This window comes from Scatophagus argus, chromosome 14 (genome assembly GCF_020382885.2).
Source record: "Scatophagus argus isolate fScaArg1 chromosome 14, fScaArg1.pri, whole genome shotgun sequence".
In the NCBI taxonomy this organism is placed as follows: Eukaryota; Metazoa; Chordata; class Actinopteri; family Scatophagidae; genus Scatophagus; species Scatophagus argus.
This window is the reverse complement of record NC_058506.1, coordinates 19,742,610-19,764,632: the sequence shown is the minus strand read 5'-3', so window position 1 is coordinate 19,764,632 and position 22,023 is coordinate 19,742,610. Positions and strand designations below refer to the sequence as shown.

Here is a 22,023-nt window from a genome sequence, read left to right as displayed (position 1 = left end):
TCCTGCTGAATCTGAGAGCCTTTAAATAAAGGCTCGAAATGAATACACAGAGACGATCCGGTAATGCGCTCAGTTTGCCCCTCAGCAGTGCACTTAAACCAAGCATTGCAGCTTCATACTCCTCTTACAGCTGGAAGCAGCGCTGCTGTTCGCTGCTGCTGCAGCATCAATAAGACGGAGTTTGATATTAAAGGAGGATTAGTGTTTCAGAGTCCAACTAGATAACTGGGACATGTCAGGAAATCATCTTTGGGATATCTGATTTGGGATTTCGTACACTCTGTGTGTCTATGTAGAACAAACTATAGGTTCATCTGTTGTGTAAGAGCCCTCCCACTATGAAAGAGATGACTGCACAGTCACCCACAAAAAAAGGAAATAAAAGGAGAGAGCAGACAGTTGTGTTAAATATCCAGCAACTGTAACGAGATGAGCCGAGAGCTCATATCTCAACCGTCCCTGCAAATATTCCAGTATTATTCCTATTATTATTGCTTCCTGTGTGCCTGTGGTGCTTCCACAGTGTGATTGTGAGCATGGTCACCTGACGGTACTATTTATATCTCATGAAGTGTAGATTTGTGCATTTAAACTCCTGCGATACTCAATGAAGAATTTACAGTCACCTTACAGGTAAAACACTCCTGCAGGGTCCCACACATTTTCTGAGACATTTTTAAAGGCTCTTTTAAAAGTGAGCAACAGGATTTATATGTGTGTGTGTGTGTGTGTCCATCTTCAAAAATGACCAATCACAACAGCAGCTACATCTGCAGTTGCATGTTGCATAAATTTGGTCCCATCACTTTTCTATGCAACACAATAATGACCGTAAAAGCATGCAGAAGTGGGGGGCCGGGCGGGGTTTGTGTGTGTGTGTGTGTGTGTGTGTGTGTGTGTGTGTGTTGGGGGGCGCGCTCACTCACCATATGAAAGCGCCGCCACACAGATGAGCAGAGTCCATCTGCAATCCCGTACACCTGACATGGTAGAAATCCCAGCAGGAGGACGTTAAATCCCAGTTGATCCAGCAGTCGATGTTGGGTAAATAAACCTCTGCAGGTGTCAGCCTCCACACGATGCCTTCTCAGTTCTTCCGAGGGTCTTAAGTTGAATAGTGCGCAATGGGCTTTATGTGTCAGTATGTCTGCACGAGTAATTGAGCGTGTCTGACAGTGTGTGCGATGCCTCAGTCTGGCTCTTCAAAAATATGTTTGTCGAGCTACAGTTTCCACAGTCTCTCTGAGAGCAGCAGACCTCAGGCACGGCCAAACCGCGTCTTCTCCAGGCAAAACGGAGCCTTTTTTCCACATGGGAGAACAAAGTTACAAGTACGCTGCTTCAAATTGGCCCACTGGGGAACGACAGAAACCCAGTGTTCCTGAAGCGGATCCAAGTCCTTGCGCGAAACCAGATAAATGCCCCCCCAGAAAAATCATAAATCAATGGACATCAGTGGGGAGATGACGCGCGCCCTGGCTGAAAACACAGGAACCCTGCGTGCCAACCCCAAAAAGCGTTAGACTAGAATAAATCACAAGCAGAGGAGAAAGACCGGTAGATTTTGTCTGTGTTAATAGTCGTTCTCCAACTGAGAATTCAAACATCAAATTCCTTGCGCAAAATCGTGGAGAGAAATGGCGAAAAAGGCATCCGGCGGCGGATCCGCACCGCTCCGGTTCAGCTGTCACTGACTTTTCGGGTTTCGTTTAAAATCCACAGCCGAGAGGAGAAGGTGGAAACGCATTCTGAGCTGGAAACGGTGAAACTGCTCCCCGAAACAAGCCAGAAAAGGTCCGCGGTTCAGCTGCAAAAGAAGGAAAATCCGCTCTTCCCTCCGGTTCCCAGTAGTTCACCTACCGCAGCGTGTTGCGACACTCACTCAGCCGGGAGTCAACACGCTAACAGCACAGAGGAGCGCAAATATCCACACAACTCCTCATACTTTCTTATTGCGCTTTACTTTGGGGCGTTAAGCCGGAGCGGAGCATCGCCGGAGCGGCTTACCGGAGTCTGAAACACAGCCAAGTCCGAGGAACTCTGCGTTGTTGTGCGTTAATTCCAACCATCTGACCTGGGAGCACCTGTGTGAGGTGTGTCCGTCCGTGACGCGGCGCACTGACACGCTGTAGCCTCCACAGCCTCTTCGGTCCGCTTTTTCACTCCGCCACAAACTAAATGTGTTCACCTAAAATCTGTACAGCCGCAGCTTGCGCCTGCTAAGCCACCTGCAGTACGAAAACACATATCCGGTCATAAGTTTCAGAATAAAACACAGTAGCAACATTTGTCTTTTAACTCGGCATGAAAACGTGGACGTCCATACTCTTATTTCCAGAAGCTTAAGAAAATACAATGCCACTGTATTCAAAATGCATGTATAAAAGATATGGATCATTATAAGTCACTAACTTAACTATCTTAAAATCATGGTGTTTTCTTATTGCTGCGGTGCTGTTGTTGTTGTACTTTGAAAATCTAATTTAATTCACGCCCTTCCATGAATGCTGAACAAACCGCTTAATGTCTAGAAGATTACAAGCAAATATAAAACAGTGAAATTATGAACATCAGATCAATGAGTTTAAGCAGAAACTTAAAAGCAAACGCTGGCTGCAAATTCAAGAGGGATGACTAGCTGTCACTAATGTCACATGTTTATTCCAAATATCAAGCAGCCCTCGCAGTTTGTATGTTTTTATTTTAAAAGGCAGATAATTGACTTCCGGTCTGGACCTTGTTAGGTCCAGTGAACTTGATGTACCTCAAACCGGGCATCACAGACAAAATTTAATCACGTGAGTAGCTTAACTCGCTTCCTCCTCATCAGAGAGGGGAACATCCCACCTCCACCCCTGCTTGGTCATGGCTTCAGCTGGGCCCCGACAGGCAGACTGTTTTGTTTTTGTTTTTTGTTTTTCTGGTTGGGAGGCCGTCAGAGCGTGCACACACTTCAGCTTCAGTACATTAAACATGATTAATGACTGATATAAAGCTATGGGACACTTCAATGTTGTGGGCGTTACAGCTTTCTCACAGCCAACCTGTTAAACACAGGTGCAACTTGAAACATTAACAATGGCAGCATCCCATTTAGGTGTGCCACATCCTTTGTATTGTGCACGCTGGCTCACTGGTATGCCTAAATGGGACAGAGCCATCATCAGTGGCTACTGCTACATTTGTCTGTCAAGTCCAGTGTCTACAATCAGAAGGGTCTGTTGTGAGATTAACTAAAGACGCTAATTATCTACCATAAAGTCCCTTTCATTCATAATGGAACACATAGGCCTGATGTTGTCTAATAAGCCCACATTAGCAACCCACTCGGAACCCTCAAAGATGCACCTGTTTCCTCATCAGCCTCCTCGCCCTCCCGAGCCTGCTGCTGTGTTTCCTGCATATGAAATAATTCATTAGTGGTGACATTTTTATGGGATTTCTAGACTGAAATTCGAATCATCGCTTAATACATCCACAAAAGTTTATGTTTAGCCCTGCTTACAACCTGACATGACAGAGTACAAACAAGTTAGCTCAAACATGGTAGGGACAAGTCTGTCCTACCAAGATATCCGCAGGGACATGTGAGGAACTGCAGTTAATGATCTAGCAAAGCACAGAAAGAACAGCCCCATGTCTGGCGTGTTGAAACACTGAATTTCTTCCTCGAGGGCTGTTTGTAATGCAGAGAAATGCAGAGCTCATTGTCTTTGTATTAATAACCTCTTGCAGGAAGAGGCTAACAGGCACACTAAGTCCCATTGTGCCGGGAAACTTAACAAGAGCAGCTTTCTGCGCTTTAACAGCTAATTTATCAAGACCACTTATGCAAATCAAGTCACTTGCAATTTTCCAGTTAGAACACCTGAGTCGCAGCACAGCAGCAGGCAGCCAGGTGAGACGGCACGCGGCGGCCCCCACCCCCCTCCCACCGCAGCAGGAGAAGACAGACGGGCCGCCACAGGCTTTACTACAGCGACATGACTGTTAATGTTTTGTCGATGCTTTTGACTCTGTAATCCGTCTTTTTTATTCTCTGACATTTAAAAAAAGGCTTCCTGTCAGAGGAAGGACTCATTCCTTCATTCTCTTCTGCTTTAAATAAAAGACAATAAGAAATAAGGGTCTCTCGTGGTGATAAGTTGGTGCAGTGGTTCCCAAACCTTTTCACATCTAAGACCTCTAAACTGGCACAAATTAACTGGCCCCTCGTTTCATTTTGAAGGTTTTGTCCCCCATCTCATAAGATTTTTTCTTTTAGATGTTTTGTTAGAGAAGGTGGATGAAACCCATGGACAAACCATCATACTTTCTGTTAATATATTACTTATGGATGGAACTATAGATAAATTATTCCCCTTTGCGCAAACAACCCTCTGGAACACCCTCAGAGGGTTCCAGAGACCCCACTCTGAAGTCACACTGAGTTGGGGGCCCCTTCTTCAGATAATTTAACATCACCAGCAAATGGAAATTGACCACTTTTACACTGAAACAATTGAGGGGGAGGGGGAGGATTCATTTAAACCAAATTATGCCGTTGTTGCCTCTTTTCACTGACACCTCTCAAATTTAACACATTAATTTTGTGCTCACAAATTCTGCTGCCGGTGTGCACCACACCTCCATGTGAGAAGCGCTTTGGCATCAGATTTGTCCCATTTCACGCAGGCTAATTGATGAACATCACAGCCTGCTGAATGCCACGTTCAGGATGCTGTTGTCTGATGCTGATGCGAGGCTGTTGGCTGTCGTGCTGGCATTTTGTCAGCGTTTTCTATGGCCGTGCTGCTGTTTGACTCGTCTTCCAGCTGTCAACATCATGATGGGGTTTCTGTTTGATGTTCTGAAAAAAGTGTCCTCCTCTCCCAGTTTGTTCTTAACCTATTGCTGCAGTGGATGTGAATTTCCTGGGATCAGCCAAAATTATTTTTTTAACCGAATTTTGTGCTTTGAACATTATGTCTCTGTTTGGTTCCCTTGTTGTAATTTACAGAAAAATGTTCTCTCTCCTCACACGAATCTCTAACTTTCCCACTAAGCTTCCTTTCTTGGGGACTGTGTTATATGTTTTATAAATGAAGACAACCCACTGAGGACATGCTGTACATGTAATGGGGTGCTGAGATGGTGTGAGCCACTCACTGGTATTCATTCGCATTCATGCAATGAGTTTGCTGATCTTGAGATTCCCCTGTAACATCACTGCAATACCGTGACCAAAACAAAGAAAAAGATGTGCCTTCAGAATGACTTAAACATGGGATGTATGGGTAAGCACACTGGGTTTAAGACTTGAGATTTAAAGGCTCTAAAAATCTGCATTTTATGAGGGTTTTTTGTAATGTGTGACACATTTCTATACAAGCACAATTTTCTGCAAAAGTTTTGAACTGTCTTAATTATTCCGCAATAGAAATATCTGAGTTTGTGGTATCATGTACTTCCATACCTTTACCAATCAGCAGTATTTGAATCTAGAGTGAAAAATCTCCACGACTGCAGGATGAACTGCAGTAAACGTTTGTATTCGGGGTGACCAGAGGGTGAACCACAATGACTTGAGTGACCCTCTGACTCTCCCTCTTCTGCCTCCCTTTGGGTGACATCTGTGGTTTTGTAAGACCCTGTTTGTGCCCTTAATCAGCTGTTCATTTAACCATGAACCACTGATACTACAGAATTCTTAAAATTTAAAAAGCTTTTAAAAGTTTAGTTAACAGCATGCCTTCAGTCAGTCTCAAACAGTTAAGGGCACTCAACTTGATATAAAAATGCTTTTCATGCACTAGAAAAACGTTTGGCTTCGCCTGGTTTCACCAACAAAAACCATCATATCATCAGCTGATCCAAACGTGCCTTAATTTATGTGCAGTCCAGGCAATGACGACATGCTCCAAGACACATTAAAGCAGGGTTTAGTTTAAATGCTGCCGATGCTACAGCATAACATAACTGCCCTGAGCCACACTTTTACTTTATAATCAAAAAGCTAATGATGTGAGAACAACATACTTTTCTGAATTTATGACTTCTCAGCAGGAGAACTCTTCTTGGGTTCATCTGACATATCATATGATTGCTGTCTTTATCAGTATTTTGGAGCAGGTCTCGTAATGTGCACAATCAAACAGGTTTAGGTGAAAACACAACCTTCGCACCATCTCAGTCGGCTTCCTTTCTGATGAAAGAGTGCAGCCGGTGACCTAATCGATCTTTCACCTGATTCGTTAATGTCCCTTATAGCTGAGTGGCCAGAGTCAACATGTGGACCCTCATTAGGAACCATATCAGGAAAGAGACACGCGCATTTGCTTCTTTTTGTATTTGTGGCTTTCTTTGCTTTTCCTGTCAGTGTGTTTTCAGTTTTGTCAGCACATGTTCTGCCTGCTAAGTGTGAAACGGGTGAGGAGTAGATTACTGCCAGTCAAACACATGCAGGCCTCTGTGACTTCTGGAGAATTTCCATGGATTTCGGAGGAGAAATGGAAATGCAGTGAAGTTGCAGTGCGGTGCATCACATCAACATCCCTCAGTAAACAGTCCACATGTATTTACTGGTGATATCAATAAAACTTAATGCTTTCAAGTCAAAGCACATTAATCGTCCAACATGTTTCTATCTACACTTCATTTGAAGCAGAATATCTTAATGAAAAACATTTAAATTTTCTATCCTGATATCCCCGTCCTCTCAAGTATTTTCTCCCGTCATATATGATATATATATATCTGTATCTTTTATGCTAATAAAGTAAATGAATTAAGTATAATCATATTTTTGAAGTTATCTAAGTATGAGTTACACAAAAAGTTAACTCTCGGCCCTTGCTGTCAAATGTGATGTCCTCAGAAATTCTGCCCCCTGTTAACCTGCCATTGGATAAGCCTCATGAATGTCAATGTGCTTAGTGCCAAAGTCAAAATTATTTTAACTTGGGGCACAAATCTTGGAAGAATATCAATTCACTTTTGCTTCTGTATCTGAAAATGATAGCAACCCCAAACACCAACACAAATGTTGGAACTACACCTTTTTGCATTCCAAGAATGTGTTGATAGTTTAAATTTCTTTATGTTTCCGTCTTCAATTTGATGTGGTGACAACACTGTTTAGGTTAGGCTGAGGTACAAAAAAACCTTAGTTTTTCATATGTTGCCTTAAAGTATCTGGTTTTCTGGTTCTCCCAGATCTTTTGGTTGTCACAAAGATGGCTACAGAATATCCCACTGGACGATAAATGACCCATGACTTCCTGGGCCTCATATGTTCCTCCTCACGTATTTCACAGACATCTCCAACCTCCTGAGAGACCTGCTGGCAAAGAACAACAAGTAGACACATGTAAGCGCACAGCAGGAATCTTTACAGGCAATTAAAGCAGAACCGGAGCCCCTGAGAGATCAGTACTGGGCTAATGCTGAAATGAAGGTTTCAGCAGATTCATTCTCCCGTGGGCATGGAGCTGTTAAGCAGATACAAGAGTATAGCCAACGGAAACCTGTTGTATTAAGAAGCATGAGCTTGGCTGAGAACAACAAGAGGAGAAGAACAAAGAAAGATGTGCACAGACTGAGAGACAGACACTTTCAGCCACGTGGACCTGCGAGAGACAGACATATTATCTGACAGGTCTGCCATTCGCACTCAAGACAGATCGTCCATCACCGGTGGCTCTACTAAAGAGCAAGGCATTGGACACTGCGTTTCCATCTTAGGCTCATCTGATTTAACTGAGGTGGCACATTTAAAATGCTGGTCACAGCTAATGTGCTCTCAGCCTGACGAGGAGTAGGAGTTTAAAATGAAGATGCTGTTTGTCCCTGATGGCATTCAGACACACAAGTACCTGCTACCGCATTAAAGCTGCACCAGGTCAGGAAGAAACAGCAAAAATAATCTGCATTAACGTGATGTAACTATGCATAAAAGGAGGGGAGGAGCAAGAGAAGTCAAATCGGTTTCTCATTGAAAGCAGATGAGATGAAGCAAAGGTAAACAAACTTCATCTTAACAGGGCAGGGATTAGAATAATCAAGGTGATGTAAATATTCTTATCGAGAACATGAAACACATCCTTTATGCTTTCCATTCGTTTCCAGCTAAATGTCACCCATTTCTCTTGTCATGACATCGCTCCATGTCTGTGCGCTTTTTGAAAATACAAAGCTAAAAGGCAATGCAAATACTCATATGAAGATGAATTGCAATCACTTGAGACATAAACAATTGCAACTACTAGCACAGAAGAACAACTGCAGCTACTTTGCAAGTCCGATGCAAGTGCAATCACTCTGAGAAACATCAGTGCCGTCTGTCATCACCGAGCCCGTTGCGCGCTGTGCAGCCTTTCAGAACAGGCTCGCGGGCTTGATGCTGCCACTCATAGTCATGTTTAATGTTCAGCTCAGATCTGAGCTTTGTTTTCAATGAGGCAACAGCAGAAGAGCTCATCTCACAGTGACAGGATGTGGCAAAGGTTCTTTGAATGGGTTATCCCTCTGTGCAGTGAGCCAGACTTCACTCAGCGTCTGACGTGTAAACCTCAGGCTCAACAAACTTCTCCTTCTCAGGTAGGTTGAAATCAGCAGGGGTGGTTTCTCGCTCAATTATATGCTGAAGAATCCTGACATTCTCTTCAGGAGACTGAGTCACTGTGACGACTTTGAGTAAATGCACTCAGTTTCTCCAAAGAAACAATATTGCCTTGATCATCCTGCAGTTTTGAATGTGAACGTGTTGATCTTGTCTTCCTGGTAATGTAGATCAATGATTCCTAACCAGGGGTACCTGTACCCCAGAGGATACTTCTGCAGTTGCCAAAGTGTACTTGGAAAGACTGAAGAAGAGAAGAGAAGCTAATTTGTGAGTGTATATATACGAATCAGCTCATCTTTGCTGTGCAGCTGCAGATTCTATTCTTGAACTGTGTAAAAATGTTTCATCCATCAATGAAAGAAATCACTGTATCGCCTTCGAGACAACACAGCTGAGTCAACAGAGTGCAGCCACAGTCTCAGAGGTCTTGTTTTATGAAACGGTAACTGATTTGATACAAGACTAAACATCTACAGCTTTGCTAGCAGCTCTGTGAGTCTGTACTTATCAGTACAGTCAGATCACCAAAGTCAGCAGGAGTTATCCTCTCAGCACCATGAAGGTCTGTACTGAATTTCATGATGATCTGTACAATAGTTTTTGAAATATATCATAAATATATTCTATTTATAAGATAATATATTATAATATATATATATATTTGAACATTTCAGTCTGAACTGGAGGCAGCGTTGAAGACCTTGTGAGGTTCATGACTCTCACCATCTGTCATGGCTTCTCTGCAGGGTAATGCTGTGTGTCCAGGGTGCATCATCTCTTGATGTGTGCCTGAATTCTCCCTCTTCTTATCACTGCCGTTGCTTGCACAGCAGTTCCCACGTTTCAGTCCATGTTCTGTCAGGTAACAGTGAGAGACTGTTGGAAACGTACTTGCAAACGCTCACTCAGCTGACACAATTAACTGTCTGCACCGTTGTCATTGGCCTCATCAGTTTGTAAGGTGAACGATTTGCCTTGTAGTTTGTAATTAAGTTGTTCCTCCAGATCATTTGACGTGCTCAGCATATGACTTTATCACTGGGCTACAGGAGAGCCTTTCAATCTTCCAGCATGGGTAAGTGATTACAATCACTCAGCTTGGTTGTCGCCTGTAATTCCCCTGTCCCAAACCTGTCCATCGTGTCCTTGATATGTCATTTTGCTGAAGGAAATCCTGCTGATCTAAATCGTTGCACCCTTTCTTGTGTGAGAGTGGTCTGTTTATTGTTCCCACAAAAAGCAGATAAATTCAACATTAGTTCTGCTTCACGTTATTTTCCCCCTGGCCACACAGAACCGCACGCGCTGGAGGTTGTGGCACAGTTTCAGATCCACGGCCACGTCGCCGTTCCTCTACAGGGCGCCTCATGCAAGAGAGGAGATCTGTGTTTCTGGAGTGTTAAAAGGCGAAGCTGCTCGAGATTTAACACAAAACACACAGGTGTTTCAAAGTGTAGAGCAACAGTCACAGCATGCAGTCTGCTGTGGGACTGCATGCCAGCAATTCACAGACTTGTAACGCAGTGTGAAACTTGTGTGAAACGTGGTTTTTTGCACCCAGAGCTGCTTGTGTCACAACAATGACCCCAAAGATCCTGGCAGGTGTAGCAGCTGATATGTTTATGTCATAAGTCGCACGTGGATTCATTTGATCGTTATTTGAGATAAGAGGAGCCTTTCACAGCTTCACAATGCACGTCGTTGAGACTCTATGTGGACATAATGACACATAATAAGATAATGGCCCTCAGTTTTCCTCTTCAGTCTTTTGTCTTTCAGCGTGTGATGAGCAGTTCTACTACCTGGTCATACAATAAACGTCTCACTCGCTAGTAATTTGGATTTTTAATTGACCATATTTTACTATTTAACACATTTTTCTTGGCAGCCCTAGGTGATATTGCACCCCTTTAATCCAGCTAAAAACATAACTTCAACAGCTGCCTGTGGCTCAATGAGCAGATTTTAGTGCTATTAAAGGAGATTGTCACAAGGAGCGACATAAATGAAGGAGTCTGTAAACTAGTTTTTCATTTGTGCATGAAGAAATTACTGACAATTTAACATTGCGCTTCAGGCTGCCAGAGAAAATATGTTTGTAATCTTGTTGCTGAGAACGGCAATAACTGCAGGACTTTATTAAAGGCCACTTATCAAGTGGTGAATCCAATGTTTGGTCACTCTGGAGAACAAATGAAAAGTTCTTGATTTTCTCCACGGAGACAGCTGTGAAGACATGGGCGGACACAGCGGCAACATACTTCACATCACAAACAGTGAAACTGAAAAAACACTGCTATGGAAAGTGTGAGGAATTTATCTCTACAGGACCACACATCCAGTTAATAAATTCCATGTCGTGTACTTCAGGATTGTAAGGAGGTGAGATGAGCTCCAATGGAAAGCTTAATTAGCTGAAAGCCTCACTTCAGTTCTCTTTAAACCCGGCCAGAACACAAATGGACTGAGTAATGAGTAATGCAACCTAATGCAAAATACTCACCTTTACATTCTAACTTCAGGAGTGATCTAAGGAAGGCACAGGCGTCAGTTGTGATATCACACATTTCATTCAGATAACCACAGAACCAGAGAAAAGCAAAGACTGCCCACACCGATTTCTAGCTCGACCTTTGCCCCATTCGTGACCTCAGCACTCTGTACGACACTTTGTGTTTGAGCCAAACCTCAGGGAAAAAGTCACAAGATGCACAACAAAGATATTTTCACGATCACACAGATGTCTACCATCTGCCTGGAATGATAAAATGTTTGCCTAGAGCGAAACCAGAATTTTAATTCGCTATTTCCGCAGACTGTGCCTCTCCACTCGGCTGTTCTCCTACGCTGAGGATGGGGGAGGAGGTTTGTATGGATGTATTAAGACAACTGGATGCAATGTTCTATGGGAGCCTGATTCATTCCAGTGAAAGCAACACAATGCCAATATGCTCAACGAGTTTTAATTTAGTCAACATAAATAGTTAACATTTCTCACAACTGTTGAAAAAATGCAGTACTTATTTGACCGACAAGCTGAACAGCCACGTGGTCAGTTTTTGTGGATGTAGCGCAATAACAGCTGCTGTAACTACACTATACATACAAAAGTATCCAGACAAACCTCTGCTAGGGGCTGTTTTTCATGGGTTGGGCTCAGCCCCTGACTTCCATTGAAGGGAAATCTTGATGCTTCAGCATACCAAGACATTTTGGACAATGCTATGCTTCCAACTTTGTGGCAACAGTTTGTTGAAGGCCCTTTTCTATTCCAGCATGGCTGTGCCCCAGTGCACAAAGCAAAGCTCCATAAAGACATGGTTGGATGAGTTTGGTGTGGAGGAACTTGACTGGCCCACACAGAGTCCTGACCTCAGTGGTGAACTGGAACAGAGATTGTGAGCAGACTTTCGGTCCAACATCAGTGCCTGACCTCACAAATGCTCTGCTGCATGAATGGGAAAAAATTCCCACAGAAACAAAATCTAGCGGAAAGCTTTCCCAGAAGAGTGGAAGCTGTTTCAGCTGTGAAGCTGTCTGTGTATTTAGAATGCAAAGTCCTTGTAGGGGGACAACTTTCCAGACAAACAAACAAAGTATTTTAGCATTTATCAGCTGTGTGTTTCAGTTTCACGGCCTGCAGCTTTACTGTTTGGGTTCACTCTCATTGACCACATTTAAACCCACAGACAGCAGGCAGCTGCCTGCTCAGCACAAAAACATCAGACAGATAAAATTATCAACTTGCTGGTGAACAAAGAGTAGTATTCAGCAGCTAAAAAAGCCAGACGTTTCTCCCTGGAGATGTAAGACACATCTAAAAGAAAGTCAATATTCACAAGATGGACACAAACTCAACTCCAAATGAATGCTAATGTGGCTCCGTATCTGAGATGTCAGCGATGTGTTTACAGCTTCTTGTGCTGCCTGGAATCACACCATGAATTTTAAAAAGTGTTTACCAGTTAAATATTGGTGTTGTTTGACCTGTACACACCTGGTCTGGTACTGGAACAGGCTTTGGAAATCTTTGGAAACACACCTTCTCATTTATCCTTAAATGCTGATTTTTACAGCACAGACACTACTGGTACTACAAGTACACACTGATATGGATTGGGCTGATATGGATTCCTAAATTCCGTATTGGTACCAACAAAACTCACGGAAATTATTTTACATATTTGAGTCACTGACTTATTCAGTGCAGTGATCAGCTCTTCTGAATCACCTGCTTGCAACACACATGGCTTATGTGATGAGAATTTTGTCATTACGCACAATTTAAAATCCCTGGAAATAGTTTACTAAATCAATTTTCCCGACATTTTCATTTGAAACACATCTCAATCATCCAACAGTTCAGTCAAACTGCATTAGAGCAATCCTCCACAGCACGGCAATGAAAATACTCACTGGAAGATTTATACTTCAAGCCTGTGGATACTCCACAGGTTCAGCACTGAATTGGTGTTTGTAAATGACTATATTCAAACCACTAAGCTATACATGAATATCTATGTTGTGGAACAGCCTGGTTGGCCCCATCATATATCTAAATCACGGTATAAGAGGAAAGGTTAATACAGAAGGACATCTCTGCACAGTAAAAGGTGTCTTCAGAGCATGGAGATGGATAGCAGACACCACTTTAGCTCGCCTGGCAGAAATGATCTTGTTCTATACAACCAATCTGAATCTGGTCTTAGTAATGTTCCTATCACATGACCTCTCTAAGCCTCATCACCAGACTTTGTTTGCCTTTAAGATGCTTCCATATTTGCTAAGTTTGCATTTCATCTCAGCACACTTTACATTTTACGAAAGACCCTCTTCATATGAAATACTGCATCTGACTGCTTGCTTCTTGTATTTCTTTTTTTACTTATGACCTTTATGGTGCTCCACTACCACTCACTCATGCACTCACTCACTGCATATGTGCTGTAACCCAGCCACCATTGGAGGCTGGAGCCTCTCTGTATTAACTCTGGAAAGAGGTTATAGGTGCTAACATCCTAATCCAAACATAGTTTAGACATTAAAAAAAAAATCAAAGACATCTCACCTTCTTCGCCCTTTCCCGAAGAACTGTTTTGAAAGTTGTCATACCAGCAACAGTGTACTGCCATGGTCATAGCTTTTCACTTTTGATTGGCTGCCAAACTTCAGGAAGCTTCTTTCTTACGAGTCTGTCAGAGACACCAGAGAACAAAGATACTGAATGCAGCATGTGAAAAAGCAACCTTTTGTCGAGACTGTGATGGTCAATGTGCGATGATCTTCATCTCACAACTTTACTTTCAACAGTAAGTCACCACCTGTGACACGGCCGCATCACAGTCGGAAATGAAATTTATTTTTCTCAGCCTGATCTCAAAATGCTTTTAAATCCTGCTGAAAGTAGTCCATTAAACTGGCTCTGGGACTTTTAGCTGTAGCATTAGCATCCTTCATCAGTAGCATTAGTATTAGCAGCCAGGATCCTCCTCAGTCACAGCGACTGTGTTGTTGCTGAAGTCCCAGTGCTGCTGAGAGGTTTTGCTTTATTATCCCTGCAGTCACGGCAAACGGCAGGGACACATTTTAAGCACCAGCTGGTGGGACAAATGAAGACACGCTGCTTTGTGATGAAAAGTTCAAGTTCAAGTTCTTTTATTGTTACGTACACAGCCGTGAAGCAATCAGTGGCGAGGAGAGTCTCAGATGTCAGGCTCCCTCTGACTGTGTTCTCACAGATCTGCATAGAAAATATGTACAAGTGAAGGAGTAGATCAGAGTTGTGACAGACTGTGACTGGATTGTTAAAATGCTTTATCAAGCTCAACGGACTTGCATATTCATGACCACTCTTTCACCACATGGACTGTGCTAAACAACACTAACGTGCTTTGACTGGCTGATATGTTGCACTGCAGGAAATTTATGCCCAAGAAAATAACATGTGAAAAGTAACCTCATTAACAGTTGTCTCAGTCTCATTTGACATTGCCTGGACGTTGGGGAAACAACTGATGTCTCTGGATGTATCTGGTTCAAGGGGACAATTCACCCCAAAATCAAAAATGGATATTTTTACCTGCCTATAGTGGAAATGTTTGGTTTCTGCCTTTCCCTTTCAACAGGCTTTTAATTTTAAAATAACAGATAAAACCCTAGATAATTTTATCTGTAGGGTTTCAGCAGGGACTGATGTCAATCATGGGCAACTGAGAGGAAGTCTTTTAAAATACAGCAATTAACATGTGATGATTTTCATTCATATTTTTGATTTTGTTTATTCATGCCTTTGGCTGCTGAACATATGAATCCTGTTTTTAATTTGAATTTACATCTCTGGAGAGAATAAAATCCCTGTCACCATGTTTTCTGTGCGTAATGATTTGCACCAGGAGCTTCTTTTTTGGAATGACAACATGTACTTACAGCTAACCTTGTTGTACAATAAAATGAGCTCATAAAAAAAATAAATAACTGTCATTCAAGACTGCACTCAGCTTGCAAATTGCTGTATTTATATGCATACAATAATGTCACAATTCCTAACCCTGTGAGGCAGCTTGAAGCAGTTTAAGCTGCAATAAAATGACAAGTCCTCGTAGTAATCCTGTTTACAAGAGTGAAGGAATTATTTTGACTGTCCAGAGGTAAAATTCAGGAAACGGTGGAGTTTAGTCACAGACGGCATCTGCTAAACAGAACAGATATTTTCAGTGGTCACAGCCAGGCTTTGTGTTCTTCTCTTTCAGTGATGTGACCAATGAGTCACATCACTGTTTTAGTCATCGAACCAGGATGCTCTGTGTCCTCTGCTTTTCAGATCAAATTTAATGTTGAATATCCCCAAATCTTCTCAAGCTTACCAAAGAGTCAGAGAATTTTTTGGACGTAGTAATTCAACCTTAATGTTTTAATTTCTCCAACTCCATGGGATTTTTGCTTCATCTTTCCTTTGCATGACTTTTGTTCACACACTTTGTACAACTTGGCAGCAGATGTGTGGACTCATTATTCTTTTCCAATTTACACAAATGTGGGTTCAAGACAGAGGATAATCAAAATATTAATGGCTTTCCTGCAACTTGGAAATGCATATTGAAATTGAAAATCAACACTAAACTTAAAGGGCTAGTCCTCTATTTTCTGTGCTTTTGAGCCTTTTATATCACCCATACAAGTATTTCTGTCAGTTAATTATGTCTCTGTGTTTTAAGGATTAAATGCTCCTACATGGCTTGAGGAACATTTCCAGTGGTGGAAAAAGCCCTCAGATCCTTTACTTCAGTAAAAGTACCAACACAACAACGTAAAAACTGCTCGGATAAAATGGAAACACCAAGAGCAGAGAGCCCCATTTCTTACATTTTGGGTTCATGAAAATTATTAAAGCCTGTTAAATAAAAACCAAAATCATGGTTGCTTTTCTTACGTTTTTAGATCCTGAAAACTGTGATTAAATTTTCATCAGAAAATCTACTTCCAAAAGTTCTTTTTTTAATGTTTAAAATGATGCCAACTCAGAGAGGAACCAGAAACAATCAGCCACTGAAAGACTGCGTAGCCTTAACTAAACCTCTTCACATAATGCATGTGCAGCCGGTGCAAACACGTCGTCTCTGACACAGCGTGACATGAGATGGATCCAACTGTGACAGACTGAACTGTAAACAAGGTTGTTAGCCATATTGTTGTGTCATATTGTTTGTTAGCAAAGCATCTCTTTCATTGCCTTGCCAAAAATACACTCTGTATCTCGTGGTTAAACTTAACAACCCCATTAAGCTGTCAGCCTTCCCATGCCATGTGCCTGGCTGATGAGACTTTACGTCTGAACGTTTTCTTCAAAGCCAACTGTTCCCTTTCAGGAATTTGTTTTGGTGCCTCATCCTCAGTTAGCCTCACAATTGTTATGCCAGCCAGTATCTGAGTTGGGAGATGCTCACTGGCATGCAGAGTACTGATCTGCATTTTTTTGTTTTCCCAAATGACTGCGTCCTCCTCGTGTTGAAAGCACGCAGGCTTAAGTGTCTGGCAAAAAACTTGACCGAGCCACAATGTGAAGGGCACAGAAAACATCTAACATAACGTAACATTAAAGGAGCCAGTGGTGAAATGTAACTAAGCACATTTGTTCGAGTGCTATACTTAAATTCCCTGTACTTCACATTTTATGTAACTTTATACTTTTATACTGGTCAGACAGCTTCTTCCTCTCCAGTGAAAACCAGGTATGTCCACATTTGGTGAGTTTGAATGTTTGTGACGAACTGAAGGATCGAATGTTACTTTATATGTAACTGAAGGATCGAATGTTACTTTATATGTTGAGGAAAATTAACCCTCTTCTTAAGCTAAATAAACCCGTTAAAATCCCTCTTGGATTAGTTGGAAAACGCATTGTCACGGAGCTGTGTTTCTGTGCTTGTGAAATGTAGAGACACGTGGTTCTGACATCCACAGGACAAATACAGGAGGAGGAGGAGAACAAAGACCCCACTGTGGCTGTCGTCGAGTTGTCCAGAAAGTTGGCTGAGGAGATGAGTGACTCTTACACTGATGATGCTGACAGTGGCTGCTGCCAAGAAGGCACGTCAGACACTCTGGAAGAGGGGCATCAAATCTCAGATCTCATGCTGGATGAAGGTGAGGATCCATTTTGTTCACACCAACAGATCTGTAGGACATGTTTCACATTACAATTTACCCCTTTGTTGAAAACTCTCAGGTTTGTACTTCATGGCAGATTGTACCAACGCACAGCACTGCACTTCAGAATCAGTAAGAGCTGGGCACCTCTCAGCTGCAGGTCAACCTGTTCGTCTCAAAGGAAAACGCTCAGTGCTCGAAATGCTGTTTTTCCAACAGAGAACATGTTTTCCATTGGGAATAGGTGTACTCGCTCATGAGTGGCCGCAGGATCTGTTCTGAGCACTTACTCCCTGACTCATTCACGCTAACAAGAGTGAGGGAGGGGACTTTTCATTGATACTGATAGCCCCAATGTGGGCAAAGAGCCACTGGTTAATGGAGATTGTTCTGCTCCCCTGCAGCCAGCCGTGGCCCTTTCTGTCGCACCGGCTCCCTGAGAGGAGATATTTCATTATTTCAGCCTCGGCTGGAGCGCTATGCCTTAGAAGCCTGGCCCATGATAGGTTTAATTTGAAAGCAGTGGAGCTTGCTCATGTCATTGACACTATTCAAAGAGCAGAGGCCCTGACCAACAAAGTCTATATTCAAGTTTTTGAACTGTGGTGTGGAAAATTAGAGAAATTATTTCAATGCTGTGTGACAGCAATTCTCATTTCCTTCTGGAAATGCTGGATAAGAATGAGTCATCAGCGTTTCACTTGTGTTTTACGCTGCAGATCCCCTGACTGGCGACTGAAATTGCAACTCAGCCTTTATGTACAGTACCTAACACAAAGGGAGCCAGTGGTGAAATGTCAGAACATTTACTCAAGTAAAGCATTGGTTATCATGAAAAAAGCATTGTCAAATTTGTAAAAAATTGTAAAATTTACGTCTTTTGAAGATCTAATCAAAGGTGTGATCACGTAATCCTTGACGATGTAACAACAATTTAACTAACAAACCGTAAATTTGAAATATTTTATACGATCTGTGCTGATTACTGACAGTTACTTACTTATTGTAACCCCAGTTGTGTATTAGTAAAGTGACTTAATGATTGGGACATCATGTCTAAGTCACCCACTGGCCAAAGAGGGAGAAAGAGATACAGAGAATGAGTGGGTATCCGAGTGCAGGGGCAGGAAAAGGACGGAACTTTATTTGGTTTTGTGTAATGCAGCTCAGACAGATGGCTGGTCTGTGCCGCCACATCTTTATGTATTTTCTGAACTTGACACTTCCACAGCTGCCAGGTGTGCACAGGTTAGCAATGGGCAGAGCTGCAAGCACTCAACTCAACTTATTTTCTCCAAATTCCTCACATTCCTACTTCCATCACCACGTTCACTGCCGAGCCACGTTCAATCACATCTGTGTTGACAGAGTTGGAGGTGGCGTGCTTTAAGGTGAACTCTGAACAAAGTCCAGGGATTCACCTTCATTCAACATCTCTGAATGTAAATCTCATTTGGTATTAAAGCCAAATACCAAATGTCACCATGTCCACCTGTAAATGCAGTATTTTCATTCTCTGAGGCCTTTTTATTGATCGCTTGCACCAAGGTCTACTGCTGCTTTATCATTCAAGGTAGCTGCTCAAGTACATAGGACTTGACTTTTCCATTGTGGTAGCCATCTGCATGATCTGACCTTCTTCTCATAGAACAGATTCTCACATTTATCCAGGTGTTTATGTGTGTGCTTCATCATCTTTCAAATGTCACTGCGCTGTTCAGTGAAATATGTCACTATGTTGGCACCTGCAGTTTGTCACAATGAAAAGCATAAATGAAATATCCCCAGTGAACATACTAATCACATAGAAATTATACTACTACACTAACTTCGACTCGATATAGCTGATTTACAGTATCACAAAGTGATGGCATATACAGTGTATTTGCCCAACCTCAGTTTTGGTTTCGTGCTACAGCACTCACTGCCAAGTAGTTTAAAAATTGCTCAATGTTAGCATCTTGTCACGTACAGCTACAGGACAACCCAGACTGCTGAACAGATCGTGTCAGTTCTCAGTGCAGTGAAGACGACAAACAAAATTGCTCTAACCTTCACTGTATTGAGGTGAAGACAGACATCTCAGAGGCTGATATTTGTTATATGTTAAATAACAAATATATGTTTCCGCTGTCTGCATCATGTTGCACTAGAGAATTTTAATGCCAGTTAGTGAGACACGCACAATAAATTTATTGCATATAAATGCAAAATCAAAGAGAATGAGAGGGATCTTCAAATGTATAAGAAGAGACACCATTTTAAGTGTAGGACTTTAAAATGGTCTTCCTTTTGAGATGAAGACCTTGTAAAATGATGAATCTCAGAGTTAAATCATTTATCTCAGATGTGCTTGGAATCGTTTATTAGCTGCATGTGTCTATTTCTTTCTTTTCTTATTGTTCATTATGTGTAAAATATTGTGTCCTAGTTATATGGCAGAAGGCAGAAGTAAACTAGGTTAGCTTTATATTGCAACATCAGACAATATTTCTTGTATGCTTATATTATTACATTTGTCATTTTGAGACAAAGTGGCATTGACTTAGCAATTGATAATGTGTCAGTTTATGGGTTGAATGGAATCTGCTCAAATCCCACATGGGCTGTAATTTAAACAATGTTCAAACTGGTGTCAGAGCTGTGATCATGTGAATTTAATGAACACCCTGCAGATAAACACAATCCAGCACTCTCCCAGGCCAGGGTATAAACATCAGAACACACTTTATTGTAATCTTTACTATTTTATGTAATCCATGTTGCTGCAGCTGTGCTGGGTATTGCAGACAGAATATAATTTAATATAAATTGAGCCTGCTTTATGCATATTTAGTTCATAGCCTCTGGGTAAAATGACTGGAGTCATGGTAATAATTGATTAAAAACATAACGTATGTGTTTTGTCGGCTTTGTTGATGACCACGGCCAAGAAAACTAATGATTACTTGCGTGCATGTTTTTAGAATTTTTTTGATGGACTAATAATTATGTCATACCTATTCATCCCCAGTTGATGGCAGCAATACCACTGAGAGAGCTCTCATCTCCTTTGAATAAAGAAGCAGAGAAAGACGAGGAGGCTGGACAATGAAGACGTTTTTAATGTAAAAGAAGAATGCAACCTTCAGGTGCAGCTTGTAAGCTACCAATTTAGAGGTGAAGACGCTTGTGTGTTGGAAGTTTTTGCCAGCAACAGTGAAACGGGATCAATTTCTCTTGTCTGTTGGTTTGCTGAATATATTTTTTGGTTGAACGGAAGAAACAGGCGAGCAGATAATTGGTCAGGTCTGCCAACTCATCCTCTTTAATAAAACACCATCTTTCAGCACCGCTGGTCTGGTCTGTAGGGAGGGGTGAAGGGTTCTGTGCTGCTCAGCCGTCAGGTTTTGACTGTATAAAGTGTTAAATATTTATGGCGAAGAAATACCCTCATGCTGTGTAAACAGACAATTTGCTTACAGACTTACCATCATCTAACTTTCCATAGGAACGTTCATTGTATATTCGGTGCTTTGGGGCATTTATACTTTTGACATCAATAAAAAGTTTCCCTCTACGGTCGGTTCCCACAAACGTGCCTCGAATAGCAATTTTCCGGGTAGTCCCTGAAGGCATCCGAAGAGGAAGAAGGAACCCTGGCAACGCTGTCACAAAGCTAGCGTTATCCATGTACTGCTAAGCCCTCTGAATGCATCAGCTTTGTCAACATGCACTTAAGTGTTTGCACAGGCTGTCTACCATTTGATCGTTCCTTTGTAGCTTCATCGAGAGCGTGTTAACTAATTCACAATGGAAATCTTTAACGAGCCAAGCTAGCAAGCTTTTTTCTTCGTCGTAGCTACAATCATTTGACCAGCTAACCAGAACGAGTTGTTAGCTTAAGCTTGTGAATATGGCGATTGTGTCTGGCTCCTGTGCTAGGGTAAACGGGTCTAGAAATGGACCGTCGGTGTCAGCTACACCTTCTGGATCCGTTGGACAATCTCAGCCCATGATCGCGGTATGGGAATGGCAGGATGACCTGGGGTACTGGCGGCCTTACAGCGGCCAAGTGAGCGCTTACATCGAGCGATGTCTGGCTCCGCGGGGCCAGAGAGGAGGAGGACCCGGCTCGACAAGCATCTGCCTCGGACAATCAGACCCCAGCCTCTCGCCTTATCTCATTGACATACCAAGCTTGAAACAGTTTCGGCAGGACACAGGTGAGTTTATGTCATACGATGTGGTATTTATGGCCTCCACATTAACGTGGAGTTAAAAATGTAATCATTTTTTATGTTGTGCCTTGAAACCATACAGTTATCAGGCCAGGCTAACAGATGACGCTAGCTACCTAGCATTAGCTTACAGGGGCGCTGCTGTTTTGATGAGTGTTTACATAGCTGCAAGCTAAGATTAGCCAAGTACGTAGCATTAAGTTGTGAGACTTCTCTGGTAAATGTTTGTCTGACCTCTAACGATAGATAACTTGTCCGCACGTCCTTGCTGAAGCTCGTCATATTGTTGACGTAAGTAACATTAGCATATTGTTTTTCTTCCTTGAGCTCAGCTGATTCGCACTCACTCGTTTGAATGAAGGACAATGACAGCAATGACAAACGGTTGTTTTAACAAACATGCAGCAGCTGCTGTTATCTTCCAAACACTGTGAAGAAATGTTTTCAGACAGAACCCATAAAGCAGCATTAGACAAAGAGCTATCCTGACCTCTTAAAGGATTACGCTTAAACCAACGAAAGGATTATAATGTTTACGTTACTACCATCTACACA

General features: G+C 42.2%; 2 protein-coding genes and 2 long non-coding RNA genes across 5 annotated transcripts in view; 1 reads left to right on the top strand and 3 right to left on the bottom strand.

Annotated features, from left to right (window-relative positions):
* Positions 1-2,251, bottom strand: part of tmem132e (transmembrane protein 132E) — a 306,518-nt gene extending 304,267 nt beyond the window's left edge. Inside the window, exon 1 of the mRNA XM_046411784.1 lies at positions 927-2,251. Coding sequence (XP_046267740.1) covers positions 927-987 — 61 coding nt within the window. The 5' untranslated portion in view covers positions 988-2,251. The remainder of the gene's footprint in view (positions 1-926) is intronic.
* Positions 2,252-6,541: 4,290 nt separating this feature from the next.
* Positions 6,542-13,754, bottom strand: LOC124071270. The gene is made up of 2 exons (XR_006845310.1): positions 13,671-13,754; positions 6,542-7,321 (listed from the first exon to the last, which is right to left on the bottom strand). It is a non-coding gene; the product is annotated as an uncharacterized LOC124071270 (long non-coding RNA).
* The window catches only part of LOC124071269, a 17,127-nt gene continuing 8,850 nt past the window's right edge, over positions 13,747-22,023 (bottom strand). The window contains exons 2-4 of the long non-coding RNA XR_006845309.1: positions 17,100-17,276; positions 14,272-14,342; positions 13,747-13,794 (exon numbers count right to left, since the gene is read on the bottom strand). This is a non-coding gene — a long non-coding RNA (uncharacterized LOC124071269). The remainder of the gene's footprint in view (positions 13,795-14,271; positions 14,343-17,099; positions 17,277-22,023) is intronic.
* dtx2 (deltex 2, E3 ubiquitin ligase) overlaps positions 20,395-22,023 on the top strand; it is a 15,304-nt gene continuing 13,675 nt past the window's right edge. The window contains exon 1 of one of the 2 annotated variants that reach the window (XM_046411792.1): positions 20,395-21,453. In XM_046411792.1, the coding sequence (XP_046267748.1) occupies positions 21,144-21,453 (310 nt within the window). In that variant the 5' untranslated portion in view covers positions 20,395-21,143. The remainder of the gene's footprint in view (positions 21,454-22,023) is intronic. The other variant, XM_046411793.1, reaches the window with a different exon arrangement.